The 15,117-nt window shown below is 37.7% G+C and overlaps 1 protein-coding gene across 3 annotated transcripts in view; it reads left to right on the top strand.

Annotated features, from left to right (window-relative positions):
• ryk (receptor like tyrosine kinase) overlaps positions 1–15,117 on the top strand; it is a 100,731-nt gene that overhangs the window by 36,193 nt on the left and 49,421 nt on the right. For 2 of the 3 annotated variants that reach the window (XM_015606978.3, XM_015606976.3), the window contains exons 2-7: positions 614–735; positions 5,104–5,203; positions 7,099–7,230; positions 8,421–8,480; positions 10,464–10,605; positions 13,439–13,539. In XM_015606978.3, coding sequence (XP_015462464.2) covers positions 614–735; positions 5,104–5,203; positions 7,099–7,230; positions 8,421–8,480; positions 10,464–10,605; positions 13,439–13,539 — 657 coding nt within the window. The remainder of the gene's footprint in view (positions 1–613; positions 736–5,103; positions 5,204–7,098; positions 7,231–8,420; positions 8,481–10,463; positions 10,606–13,438; positions 13,540–15,117) is intronic. The other variant, XM_015606977.3, reaches the window with a different exon arrangement.

The raw sequence follows: 15,117 nt of genomic DNA, 5'->3' as shown, positions 1-15,117 counted from the left end.
TTGGCGATGCTATTGCGTATGATTTGATATGACACACCCCTGGCCTGGAGTGTAAAGAGCTCCCTCTGTTGCTGCCTGTGGGTAATGCAGTTTGAGTTTGCTAATATTCATAATGTTAATGCATCTCTTTTGATTTGTTTATCTGAAAACTCATATTACAATAAAATTGCAATTTGTCTTACAGCCCAAGTGAACAGGACCTGAGTCACTTCCGATGTTTTGATTATTGAATTCTGGTCTATTTTTTTCTAATGGTGTCTGAGTATTATGGGATGCTGGTCTGTGGGTTATGACTGTGAGAAATGTTATGCACTGTTTCCATAGTTTTCTACGTTCACTTCCAGACTCTGTAGAATCCATTAGTTTAAATGAGTGCTGAGGATGTTTCTGTGGTAAAATGCAGAGTTCACGTGGGCACGGAGCCAGGAGCTGCCAGGAGCTGCCAGAGGCCGTAATTCACATCTCCATCTGAATAAAGAGCTGCAGGAGGAAGTGGAGGAGGAAGCTTTTACTGCTGTACTCTCTCCTTCACCCCAGCTCCCTCTCTCTCTCTTTCTCTCTCTCTCTCTCTACTCTGTGGTTCTGATCCCCTGTTCTCTGTGTTGCTCTGCAGGTCTGGATGCTGAGCTGTACTACGTGAGGGATGATGTGGTGAATAACTATGCCCTGTCCTTTATTCTGCCCGTACCCAGCGAGACCAACAGCCTGCACTTCACCTGGCACTCCAAGAGCAAGGTCTGTGCTGGTTTTACGAAGTTTCTGAGTGCAGTTTTAACCTCAGTTTTATTCTCAGGATCTTTTTTAGAGAAGATGTTTCTGTGCTGTGGGCTTTCAAAGCTTAAAAATCATCAATTCAACTTTCTTTGAATGTGAATTAATGCTGCGCAGTATGATCAAAAATGTTTCACGGTATATCACACTATTTTTATTTATTTCTTTATGTTTTTTTTTTTTGCATGGACCTTTAATGTAGGTTTGTGACTTACTTTACTGTTAGGAGTACATATAATATAATGATTAGTTTTTGGGTTTGTGGGATACTTTTTCCCACAAAATGACACAATATATGAAGAAATCAGACTTCATTAACAGAAAAACAGCTGAAAAATGTAAACAATAGACCTTTAAAAACAAATACTTTAACAATTCAAAAGAGATATTTCTCAAAAAACAGTTGATCACAATTCCCTTATTTCTCCAATTTACAACAATTTACAAATACATTAAATTCAGTGTGCCATTAAATTATCCTTCAAGCTACAGTAATAATATATGTAAAAGAGCTATAGTTACTTCCTCAAATCCAGAGTTTTAGGGTCCTCTCTCTCCAGTGTGTTACGTTGTTATGCCAACTGTATGCTTCTGTGGCGGTGCAGTTCTACACAGCGCTCTGCAGCGCCTCTAGTGGTATGGTGGTATGTGAAAAATGCATACCAGTTTTAATTTCCCCTCCAGTGTACCATATGAACCACCCAGCACTAATGTGAATTTACTTTTTACACTGTTTGTATATGTACCGATAAATCAGATACTGCATTCACATTCCCAACCCGGAGAATGATGCGCATAGGCCTGTCACAATAATCTGTGCTTTTGGGCAGTATATTGTCCCAAAAACTATTACATAAGTACATGATGATAGTCATTTTAAAATCACTCTATGGCACTGATATGTTGATAATACCAAAGGGTAATAATGTGTTGTTCTTTTTTTAAGATTAATTCATTTAACATTTATTATAATTTTATAGTTAATATTCAAACATTGTAATTGCAACTTATTCATATTAGCATGCTCTCACTAAGGTAACACAACAGACTGCAAAAAGTGTAAGTTATTATTAGTTTTATTCATATATTGTAAAGTCAATAAAAAATATGGTGGCCAGTCTAGATCATGTATATTATGATACAGGGTTTGTAATTCTGTGCATTGCAATATATTGCGATTAAACAGACATGTCCAACAGTGCTCGGACAGAAAAGTAGGAACAGGCCAGCTTAGTCTACAGTAAAAAGAAAGCAAACAGGAAGGAAAAACAAAGCTGTTTGGAGGATTGTGGTAAATATTGGTGTGTTAACACAGTAATGTCATCTGCTTAGCACAGCTGCTGCCTGCCTACCCTCTGGATCGGGCTCTCTCCCGCTGTGTTGTGTTGTTTTGGTAACTGTATGAGTACCAAACTTTAGTACACTTTGGATATGTGGTGTCAATTTTGGATTTTTTTTTATTTTTTCATTATTGAATCATGGGTGCTCTAAACTCCATATAAGACTCACTCTCCATTCTGACTTACTAGAGTTTCTGCTTCATTACAGCACATGTTGGTGCTGATCAAATGCATAGGGTTAATAAACCTGTGGTGAAGAATATTGGTTGTTACATTGTGTGAAGCTCACAAAAATAAATCAGTAATTCCTGGTATATATTACATATTTAGGAATATTTTATCATCTTCAGTAACACAGATGCCGTAAAGAATTATAGTAGAGAAATTTCATTTGATGTATTGAGTATGACAGAATCGCACAGTACTATATCGTGAGCAATATATAATCATAAAATTGTATTGTAAGATGCTGTGATTCTCACCCCTAACTCATGCATTTAACATAATATAATACATTTAAAGTTGAATTTTCCCTTAAATAAAAAAATAAATATTATTTTGCTATGTTTTGTACAGCTTTTTTTAGCATCTCATTGTTTAAGAACCTTCATTAAGTGTAAAGGTTGCAGTACTGTGATTTTAATACTCATCATGCACCAGTGGTTCTTTTAGCAGTTCTGTAACAATAGTACACAGTAGGCACAGTTCTAGTTCTACATGTGGAGAAAGAGCTGAAATTAGGTTTAGAAGGTGTGAAATTCCAGAGGGATGTGGTGGTATGCGTTTGGTTTGTGTGACGCTCCGCACTGGAGAAGAGTGACATTTGATAGGCAGCAGGTTAAAGAAGTAGATCTGTGAGCCTGAGGAGGTTATATTATGTTGTGCTTTGTATGAAAGTACAGTGTGTGCTTTACTTTAACTAACTGTATTTTGGACACTGTATTCATGTTAATTTTTAGCGATTTGACCCAAACCTGCGACAGTAAAACATGTATATTACAATAAAGTGTGTGTGTGAACCACATTAAACCTACATGCCGATGTTCTGAGATTCTTAACTGAAGACCAGAGTACTTTACAGATATAATACATGCATTATATCAAACAGCAGGACATTTCTAACTGTTTGTTATTAAAATCACTGATTATTTCAGCTTAGAAATGCAGCTAGCACCAGGGCCAACCAGCTAAACCTGACTGTGTTAGCTAGCATTGAGTCACTAGCTGCATGCTACTATTCTATACTCTATATCAACAAGAGCTGGGCGATATGGGCAAAAAAACAACAACTTCGTTTTAAATCGATTTTTTTTTCCCTACTAAAATCTCATTGCCTAATTTGCATAGTACATATTTTTGACAATCCTTTACAAAAACATTGTGAGAGAGAGTAAAAGTGAGTAAAAAACACTAAATATGTTAGAAATGATACGCATTTACTACAACAAATTAACAAACTAAGCTCAGGGGAGCGTCTGTGGTGAAAATTAAAACTCAGAGAAAATCGATTTTCATAAAAACACATCACGCTTAACTGTAAGTTCGAATTAATCGATAAAATTGATTAATCGCCCAGCTCTAAAATAACTCTATATTAACTAAACTCTAAAATAACTAAAGACTATAGTGAGCTATAAAATTACTCTCTAAATTAAACCACAGGACCTACTAAACTAACCAGCATCATAGTGCCATCTATCTGTTAAGCTGCTAGCCAGGTCAGTCTACTGTTGTAGTAAAGTAATAAAAAGTCCCCAGGCCAGATACATATATTAGTAAATATATGTACAAAACAAAGAACATCCAGTATATTAATTTATTTGGACTTTGGACTAAGTAAACTTTTGATCAATATGGTAAAATATTCAAAGTCTGTTAATATTTGCATCTTATTTGAGCTGAGAAGGGCTGGTATATTTTATTATAACTGCTCTGGTCTTCTGTCTGTAATTTCTATCAGAATTGTAGGGCGTTTTTACACCAGCATCATTTGGTCTGGTTAAAACAGACTCTGGTCGTTTGTACCCTTAGTGTAGTTCGATTAAGCAGGTGTGAAATCGCACTTAGGTGCAGATCAAAACAGCCGCACCAAGAGGTGCAAGAGGTGGCCTCGTTCCGCTCCCAAACAAACTCTGGAGCAGTTAGTTTGTGGTGACCCAGCTATCAAATATACTCCTTTTATTTGAGCTAAACTGCTGATAAAGTTCAGTTTAATCTGATTTATCCGCCAGATAATGCTAATTACCACAGCTATGAACAAACACTGTCTCTGCTGCTCCATGCTGTTAAAACGTGCGGTCTGTGCAGCGTTCACTGCTCACAGACGCTGCAAGTACCATTGAAAACACTGTGTTTGAAAGCACAGCTAAACACTGCACAGATAAGATATAAGCGCTGCAACACAAAATCTTCTCACTATATTTACTTTCTTGCTCCTGTGCCAAACAGCTCTGACCAAATAGAGGAGACGCCATGCTTGTGTGGTTTATTGGTGCGCATTTAAGTGCGTTTAGGTTTATTTCTGTGTGAAACCAAACCAAAGAGAGGAAAAAAAAAAAAAAAGCTTCAAATAAACAAACTAATCAACTGATCCGGATCGTTGAAACCAGCCACAGGTGTGAAAACACCCTTTTTGTACTGGCTGAAACACATTTGACAAATTTGACCTATATTCCAGAACAATTCCAGTGTAATTAAAAAGCATTGTACTTGACTAATACTACGCTTTATTAACATTACATTACTAAATGAAAATGCTAAAGTCACCAGGCTATGTAAAAAGAGTATGTTTTGACAGGAAGTTGGGGCCAAACTTAAAGTAACGATAAACAATAAAGCATAAAAATTTCCAGATTAATTGCATGTGTTAGCTGAAGGCACTATATTTTGATGTTTTAATATCTTTGACTCTAGGGCTTTGAGCAGGAAGCAGTGTCTAATGTGGATTAGTCATGTCTGTGTCTGTCTTCCCCTCCCCTTCTGTCTGGTACAGGTGGATTACAAGTTGGGGTTCCATGTGGAGAACCCTGCAGCCATGGACCAGCCTCAGAGCAACATCTCCACCCAGGGGGAGGTCCCCCGCACAAGATCAGGTAATTCACTTCCTGCTATTATTACAGCACAAATAAAAGCTTAGTTTAACTCTACTGATACTGATTTAACACAGAGACTGGACTCATCTTCTCATTCAATATTTTTCATTATTTCTTTTTAAATTTATGTTCTACTTTGTAGATTAATATTAAAGACATGAAAACAATGAAGGGATACATATGGAATTATGTAGTAAACAGTTAAAAAAAAGTGTTTGTTCTCCACATTAATCCCCTGATCTAAACCTGATGATCTGAGATGGTGATTTGAGGTGATTTAATTGGGATGAGCTGGAGCTTCACAGCATGAAGGAAAAGCAGCAACTATCATTCAGCTGAGAAAACTATTCCAGGTGACTCTTTATAATGAAGATACTGAGATTAAAAAACACTTTAAAGTCCCTACATCATTTCTTATGTGTTCCTTCATAATCTGGATCAGTGGTTCTCAGACTGTGGTACAGGTACCACTGGTGGTACTTGAAGCAACCCAACTAACTAGATGACCTCAGAAAAACATCTGCTTGCAATGAAATATTAAGAACTGAAATCCACCTGTAATTTTCCTAACATTTCATTAGTTAGTGTTTAGTGCTTTACCCATTAGAACCTGTATGTAAGCTACACTTCAGCCCTTCACTCTCAGAACTACAGTTTTATCATTATGAACATCAGTTTTAATGGTCCTACACTAAAACAATGTGGGACACCACAAGATATGGTAATCATACATTAATCAACCAGTGACCAACAGTTCACTACTACGGTTTCTGCATAAGGTTAAAACCACTGTAGTTCACATCTTGGCTCTCATGTTCTTTATTTTTCTCTAAATCCTTCTGAGAGTCTCAGTAGGTAACAATCCTGAATTAACCAGAAACAATACCTTATCAAATGACTTACCCAATTATGCTAACTTACAGACTGCAGAAGCAAGCAAGCTTCACACAACAGGTAAAGAACAATTGGCTAAAGATATGAAGACCTGTATATGTGTGGTTTAGAGATTAGATTCTCTGCCAGATGTAGGTATCTGTTTTTTAATGCTATTTTTATTTTATAGAAAGCTCTGGCGTAATAATCACAATATAGCTAAGTGCCAATTATTATCGTTAACGAAAACAAACAAAAACAAACGAAATAAAGAAAACTGATAGTGAAAAAAAAAAATTGTTAACTGAAACTAATAAAAACGGTAATTAAAAGGAAAAAAATACTAACTGGAACTATATTTTGTGTTTTATAAAACTAACTGAAATGACTGATAGAATACTCTTTGTTTTTGTGTTTGTGTTTTGCCAACTCTGCTCGCGAAGCGGAGACGGATTCTGCGGGGAGTCAGATTCGGCACAACAGCGGCAGTGCGCGGCACGCTCTAGCGGCAAAATAACGTCAGAAAACGCATAGGAAGCTGCAGAATTCTGTATGGGATTAGAATATGGGCGTGAGGGAGATAAAAGCACGTGTTTTGTAGAGAAACAGGAGATACAGTATGTGGAGTAAACTCCATTCACTTCACTCAGTACATTTGGGAAGCAGCTGTGAGAACCTTTACCTGTGAGTAACTCATATCCCTGAACACCTCAAGCTCAGGCTCATAATGAGAGTTTAAGGTTCGGGTTCGGGCAGAACATGCACGGGCTTGGGTCGGGTCGAATTTTTTGGGTCAGATCTAAGCTCTAGTGTGGATTACATGTCTAGATTTCTGTGTGTGTATAAATAACTGTGTGTGTGGTAAATACATGGGTTTCTGTAGGTGGTACTGTTGGTGATTTTGGTGATTGGTGGTACATGGCCTGAATAGTTTGAGGACTACTGATCTGGATGAGTTCAGAATGTATTTACAGTGTAGGCGAAAAAAAACACCAAATGTCGTGTGTGTGTTGTGTTTGTAGTTTTCAGAGTGGACCTGTTCTGCTCAGGTAAGGTGGACGGAGAGGCCGTTCTGACCGTGCAGCTGAATCTGACCATTCACGCCAACAACTTCACAGTGCTCAACTTCAAACGCAGGAAAATGTGCTACAGAAGTAAGAACCTCATTTATTTATTTATTTTAACACCTTTTTTTAAGATAACCGGAATGAAACTTGGTATATATGTATATATATATATATATATATATATATATATACAGCTTTGGAAAAAAAATATGAGACCACTTAAACATTTTGAGTTTCTATAATTTTCTTTGAAACCTCTAAAATATAATCAAGAGGAACTGAACTGCTTGAATTTTTGCATCAGGAGTAAAGACATAAAGTTATCCAAAAGCAGTGTGTAAGACTGGTGGAGGAGAACATGCCAAGAAACTGATTCAGAAACTGAAGTGGTCTCTTACTTTTTTCCGAAGCTGTACATATTATATATATGGTCTACACTATAGCACTATACTATGGTCAGCTGCATCACCAGACCTATCTCTGATTCAAAATATGTGGGATGCTATTGAACGAAACTCCTCCACACACACACACACACACACAATCTGCATGAACTGTGTGAAAATATTTTTGCAGCCTGGTACGGATTAATACAGAACTTCATTAGGAACCTCTACAACTCCATCCTAAGACTTCTGCAGAATTTCACACATTTACACACTACTTCTCTATGTGTAGCTCAATACATATTACCCATATCAGTCTAAATGTACCATTATAACTCTTTTTTTCAGCAGTTACTTTGGCGCTAATTATATTATATTTTCTGTCATGCACAGTGTGTGTGCACACCCCCGATATTCTTTATTACCTCTTTTATAAGAGGCCATCTCCACACACTCCATCATTCTGTGAAATGGGAGCTGTGAGTATTGTTGGAGTATTGTTGGTTTGGCGCTGCCCGCTGCACCCTGAGGCGATCTGAATCTGACACGCTGAGGGTGATTACACCGTTGCGCTGTCATACGCCTCCCTCAGGAAATGCCCAATAAATTTGTGCCTGCCTTATTTAAAGCACATGAGCCGAATTAGCTCCCTGAGTGGAGCTTTGTGTGTGTGTATATCCTTATTTCCTGTCCCGAGTGAAAAATGCAGCTTTTTTTCTCTCTCTCTCTACCCAAGATAGTGTCTGATGATGTGATTGGACGTCGCTCATGTTCGTACCTGTCCACATTGTTGTGACCTGCAATCTCTTAATCAGTGTGTAATCTACTGCTCTGATATGCTTTTTGATTTTGTGTGCATAAGTCTGCCTTTTATTCTTTATTTTTACCTAGGAATTGAGCAGCCAGATCTGATCATGATTCCTCCGTTACACAACAGGACCAGACCAGATTGTGAGTCTTCATTTTTTGAGTTTATCATGTTTTTTAAATAATTAAACAATGTCCAAACCTTGGTGGTTTTTTTTTTTTTGTTTTTTTGTTTTTTTGTAATTCAGTGTTATGTAGCATTTTACCATAACTAATTACATTTAACTATGATTTAATATATAGAAAGCACGTTGTGATGCTCATTGCTATCTTACACCCCACCAACAGTCACACCTTTACCTGCGTTGTTAAAATAGCAACAGTACTTGTGAACATATCTACGCTAATTGGCATGGTGATATGGAAGTGAGGTGTGTTCAGTTAAATTTTTGGTGTATTACTATTTTGGCAATGGAAAACACAGCTGCTCCACTGACTAAAAAAAAACTTAGTCAACATTCAGATGTTGATTGCTTGTGAACATCTTGGCATTGAATTGTCATCACAGGCGTGAACCCAACACATGTATACCCCCACTTTTTACCCTTATATTGTGCCTGTTGCTGTTACTTTTTCAACAATATCTTCAATAAACAGAGTACAAAAAAAAACATTATTCTACATCATTGCAAAATATACATCATTGTCCTATTACTTTTATTAGTGTTTGCTAATTCATGAGTGGAGTTCATTAATGTTGAACACGTCTAGATAGCTGCGCCATTGAAATAGCAATACACCAAATTCAGAGCACACTTCCCTCCTGGTTAGTGGCTGCTATAAATTACCTAGCTATTGTTTGCTTACCTTAGCTGAAGTTTAACACTAACCTGTTCAGTGTAAAATTAGCAGCTCGGCATCCGTCTTGTAGTCCCTCTGGGCTCCAAGCTCCATTTCTGTCTCAGCCAATCAAATACATTGCCAATATTTACTGATGTTTTACTCTCTATGATAATTTAGAGCTTCTTAGAAGGATGTCGAGGCTTCAGAATGCTGAGTTTGCATGCTATCGTGTTCTAAAAACAAGGACACCACCATGTAAAAATATGATTAAATTCTAGAGTTCTAATTGGGTGTTGGGTGTGGTTGGGGTTGTTGGAAGTGACTGAGCGCAAGAGAAAATTGTTTATATGTATGAAATGAAATAGTACACGAGAGGGAGTGCTTTAATGTTTCATATTGGCACTGCTGTGATGCGTGCTAACGAGTGCCAATACGACACGTTATAGCACGAACCTTGAGTGAATTATAGCGATTATACCACAGTTCCATTATCACTGTTTATTGAAAGATTTTGAGTTAAACAGGATGAGAAAATCGACCAGTTTGATTATAAAAACTCAGCGAGTTAAATAGTTCCATTACTGCTCTGCTTTAGCGGCGCTATAAGCTCTGCATTATCGGCCATTTCAGTCACAATTGTGGAAATCTAAGCTTACTGTACTGTAATAAACAGAAGAGCTTTACTCACCCAAATAAACGTTTTTTAGGAGATACATCTGTGTAGATTAAAATCCAGTGCTCGTGTACCTGAAAGAAAATGTTTTTTTTTTATAATTAAAGTTTTGTTTACTTCGGCTCCCCCATCGGCGAGACCTGCAGTCCACCTTACATTCAGCTTAAAATACCCTGTATTAACTGGAGAATATATACACTTAAGCTTTTAATAATAACAACTCTTAACCTGATATTAGTGGCTGATAATGTGTAATAATATGGATTTTCAAATCGCTGGGCTTATTTATTTGTGGGACCGCGTCTTTGCCTGCGCCACCTATTGGAGACATGGTGTTTCTGCACTGTGCTTATGGGATCCAGCGCCCCCCAGTGGTGTTTAATGACATCGCATTTGGTTTGTATTTGGCTGGTAATCGTTGCTAGGTTACCTGTATGTGGCGGAGTAATACATGCGGAGCTTCGGTTACAGTGCGTTGTCGCCTAATAATGTCACTTATAAAACGCCTCTCAGCCAATCACATTGCAGGGTCGGAACTAACTGTGATATAATGCAGTATTAATAATTCCTTATTGTGTCTTTATCTCTCTCTGTTTATTCCCTGTGCTCAGTAGACAGTGTGAACGCTCCTACAACCTCCACCAGAGTGTTCTACATCAGTGTGGGAGTGTGCTGTGCAGTCATCTTCCTCGTGGCCATCATCCTCGCCGTGCTTCACCTGCACAGCATGAAGAGAGTGGAGGTGGATGACAGGTGGGAACCCAGGAAATGTTATGACTGCTCTTATTATCAGGGCAATATAAGCATGTGTGCACTCTATGGGGGGAAAAAAGGATTGGGACATGCCTCCTTATTATTAAATTTGGTTGTTTCAGTAAAGCCTGATGCTACACACACACACACACACACACACATATATATATCCAGCCCCTAGCCATGCGGTCTCCCTGTACAGATATCAGTGAAAGGATGGGTGGAGCTAAACAGCTCCAACATGGTACTGTAATAGGATGACTCCGCTGCAACAAGTCAGCTTGGGAAATTTCTTCTCTCCTAGATATTTTACCATAAACTACTGAAAACTTTAAGGATTTAGAAAAGTATTATAAAAATCTATATATTTACAGAATAAAAACTAAAAGCCCATTGAACACACAACAAAAATAACACAGCCGGGTTTCTGTGAAATCTGGCATGTTTGTGTCCTCTCATAATACCCTAGCACTATAAACAACAGCTGAAATAGATAATAGATAATTAGAAAACATAAAAAGAAACACTAAATACCATATTTTTAATTTAATTATTAGTGCGCCTTATAATCCAGTGCACCTTATGTATGGATTTTACCAGTCAGGCTGTACGGAACAATAAAGCCACTTCACTGAAGTACAGCTTTATACAGGAGTTTCAGTTTAGATCTCCAGCACCAGGGCTGGAGAAGCATTAGCCGCTAAACGCTATTTTCCCATTCAGAGGTGAGTATTATTGACCTGTAGCCTGCTGCTAACCCTGGCTAGCACTGCTGGAGCAGCATTAGCATTAGCCGCTAACCTTAGCGCTAGCTCTTTTGTTGTTCAGAGGTGAGTATATCAGACTGTAGGCTGCATGTTTATAGTGTTAATCTACGTGGGACGAGCCACTAACAAATATCGCCCTGGCTTACCAGAGCACTCAGGGTTTCTCAGTGTAGCGCTGTTGGGTGGCAGCGGTTAGCCGCTAATGCTAATGATCCAGCCTTAGTGTAAATAAATGGAAATGCTTTACTCACCCAAAAAATCTGCGCAGTGCACCTTCTGGTGAAAGATCGTTGACTGGTGCGCACATGCATCTACGACACAATCAAAGAGAACTGCATTGTATTTAGTGACAAAACCAGGTACTGTTTGGGATCCAATAGCAGTCAGATTATATTATGGAGGCCTCGTGATGGGTACTACAATCCTAATCATTAATCACTTATTCAGATACATGAAGCTTCAAAGCATTTCATCCCAACAGTTAACCTTTGGGTTTGCCATTTTCTTTATATTCAATTTTTTTTTTCAGCCAGTGTAAATCAGTAATTGATATGGATGAGAATATTTGACTTGGATTTGAATTGAAGATTTAAAATGTCTGTTTTGATTCATTTTTGATAACTGTCTAGCAATAAGTGACCTCTTAGATGTGTTCAGAAAATCTGTGTTTGTCATCTGAGACAGCCTCCATTACTCATCTGACACCAAAACCTACCGATTTACCGCGGTTATTTTTGCGTGATAAAACATTTTAACTGTGTTACTCTCTGAGCTGCTGATGTGTTGTGCTACTGATTTTTTGCCTCTTCAACTCTTTTGCCATCACATAAAAACAACAATACAGCTGAGCCTAATGAAATGCTGCAGCACTGTTGGGCTGTACAGGGATGTGGAATTGGTCTGATTAGATCAGACTCATCTTATTTGTGTGGGTGTGATATTAGATCTGCTCTGCTGTCGTCCGGAGGCTCTGGGACAGAGCGGCTTTTGATTCGCTGAGTGCTATCACAGTGCTTCTCAGAACCGGGACACATTGGCCCTTGTTGGAGTGGGGTCCAAATGAGAAAGTAGGCCAGGCAGGACACAGGCTCTTTGATGCGTCTGATATAAAGTAAATGACATTAGTGCAGGATCAGGTTCAGCCTCTCCTCAGGGTCTGTCTTCATTCCTGAAGGTGTCCATATTTAACCTCCTCAGCGTCAGGCTAACGGCTTTAAATGGGTCAGTTTTACACCACTTTAGCTCAGTGATTGGCCGCGGGTCAGGACTGAAGGCTGAAGTTTTGTGTGATTTCGGTGCATCGCTGATATAAGTCTAATAAAAGTCGTGAGCAGAGTGTGGTGTATCGATTCACCAGTATCTGCTCACGGTATTATTAGACTTATATTAGTGATGCACCGAAATTAACATTTTTGCCCAAACTGAAAATCATACAAATTTAAACATTTAGCTGATAAGGCCAAAATTCATATCACGTTATATTTCTTAATTATGCTCGATATGGTTTTATTCCAATATGAATATATGTGGGGTAAGTCATCATGTACTGATGTTGCCAGACAACAGTAGTCTATAGTGACTTTAGTGCCCTCTAATGAACCAGCCAGTACTGATAACAGCACTAGGTACATTTTTGATAGTATATTATATAGTGTGTATTAAATCTTTGTTGCTAAATGCTTTAATTGGAAGGGGTGGCCACAATTGTATTATTTTAACCTATCCTGTGTTTTTTTAATAAATTAAATTGTACTGCCAACAGAATATGACTTTCTGGATCAGATAAACAAATGTAAACATTTTGGCATCATATCTGATGCAAGGTGTGAGCTATAGAGGGGTATAAAGCCCCCAGTATTGAGCTGTGCAGCTGTGTTCTCTAGAATGATTGATATATGCAACAGAATATGTGTATGTGTGTATGCAATACTGCTAGGATGGATTGCAGGCCTGAACCAGCTTTAAAAGCTTAATTTCAGATGGAACCCAATACTTCTGTATTGTATCAGGCAGAATTAAACTGCTGGTTTCACTATATCTCTCTCTTTCTCTCTCATCGTTTTCAGTGTGAGTGACAGTGGAAGTTCTCAGGGTCTGTCCCAGCCCTCCACCCAGACCACGCAGTACCTGAGAGCGGACACGCCCAACAACGCCACGCCCATCACCAGTAAGACCAGTACAAACACTCTTTAACTTTTACACTTCAGTATATCAGCTTTCTACAAACAGCAAGCAAAGACATATGGCATATGGTCACTAGTGTAGCAGTTATAAATAGTGAATTTTAGAGGTTTTAGTCAATTCTATTTTTATATCCGGTTATTGTTTAGGCTTGAGCAAACAAACTATAGGTGTGAAAATGCCCTCAAATGCTTTCAGACAAACTGCACACTATATACAGTGAAGGAAGAGCTGGCCAATGTGTGAAAGTAATTTTTTGATGCTCTTTCCTTGATTTTTATGATCTGTCTCTTTTTTTAGGAGAAAGATATGAGCTTAACAGGATTTGGAGAGTAACGTTAGCTGAGCTAACTTTGCCTTAGCATTTGTTTGTTTACCAAAAGACCAGAAAACTGATTTTCTCTGTGTAAATTTCATCCACAATATGATTTGAGTGGCATGATGAGTAGATGATTTACCTTAGCACTGCTAAGGTAACTGTGTGTGTTTTGTTGGTTTATAATCTGTAACAGTTTTTACAAGGATTGTTTTTAGAATTATCTGCTCGTGTCCACATGGCGTCTCTGCATCTCCTCACTCTGACCTTTTTTACCCTCCACCTCCGCCCCTTCACTCCTCAGGCTGTGTGGTGTTATTAATGGTGCAGAGTCACACGTCTTCCCGCTAGTTCTCCCGCCCTGCCCGCACAATACACACATTCCTTCACCTAACGATGTAATTGGTAGCGAATGATCAAATGAGCTAAACTGGAATCAGAAGGTCGCAATAAAAATAAATGTGTGTTTATAAAGTTAACTGCAGCGTGTTAAAGACACTGGGATCTGAATGGTCAGGTACATCAGTCAGACTGAATTATAAGATATTAAACTCCAACACATTAATTAGAAAAGTGGTTTCCACAAACATGTGGACATGTAGTGTATGTCCTTTACATTAAAACTAATGTTGGGACAAATGTTTCAGTTCAGATTTGATTCAGTTTACAATACAAATTTAAAATTTTTATTTATTTATTTTTGTAGGTATTTAACTTTTTTTTTTAATATTCCCATTATAGGCAGGGCAAGTTTTATTTCTATAGCACCCTTCATACACAGAGGCAATTAAAACATCATGAGATTTAAATATACCTTATTAGAAAAGAAAAATATACACAAATACACTGAATTTAAATGCATTTCACTAATTTTGTTTTGTATAGATTATGCGAAACTATAAAATAGTGGTGTCAGTCGATTAAAAAAATAAAATCAAATTAATCATGACTATATTCTGTGATTAACTGTGATTTATTGCACTTGTTCCTCTTAAGATCCAAGTTTTTATAGTGGATATTTAAATGTAAATAAAAAAATTAATGTAAGAAATATACAATACAATTTTATTTATATTAGTGGTGTCAATTAAAATGCTACTATATACTTGTATATTTGAGGGAAGATAAAGCCAACGTAGGGCGCTGTAATAAAGAATACATTATTAACTGGATAGAGAAAACTATTTTTTGCTTTATTGTAAACATCTCAGCTTAGTTGTAAGGATTTCTGAATTAAAACTTAATTTG

Source organism: Astyanax mexicanus, chromosome 5 (assembly GCF_023375975.1).
Source record: "Astyanax mexicanus isolate ESR-SI-001 chromosome 5, AstMex3_surface, whole genome shotgun sequence".
Taxonomy (NCBI): Eukaryota; Metazoa; Chordata; class Actinopteri; order Characiformes; family Acestrorhamphidae; genus Astyanax; species Astyanax mexicanus.
This window is presented reverse-complemented; position numbering and strand designations above follow the sequence as displayed.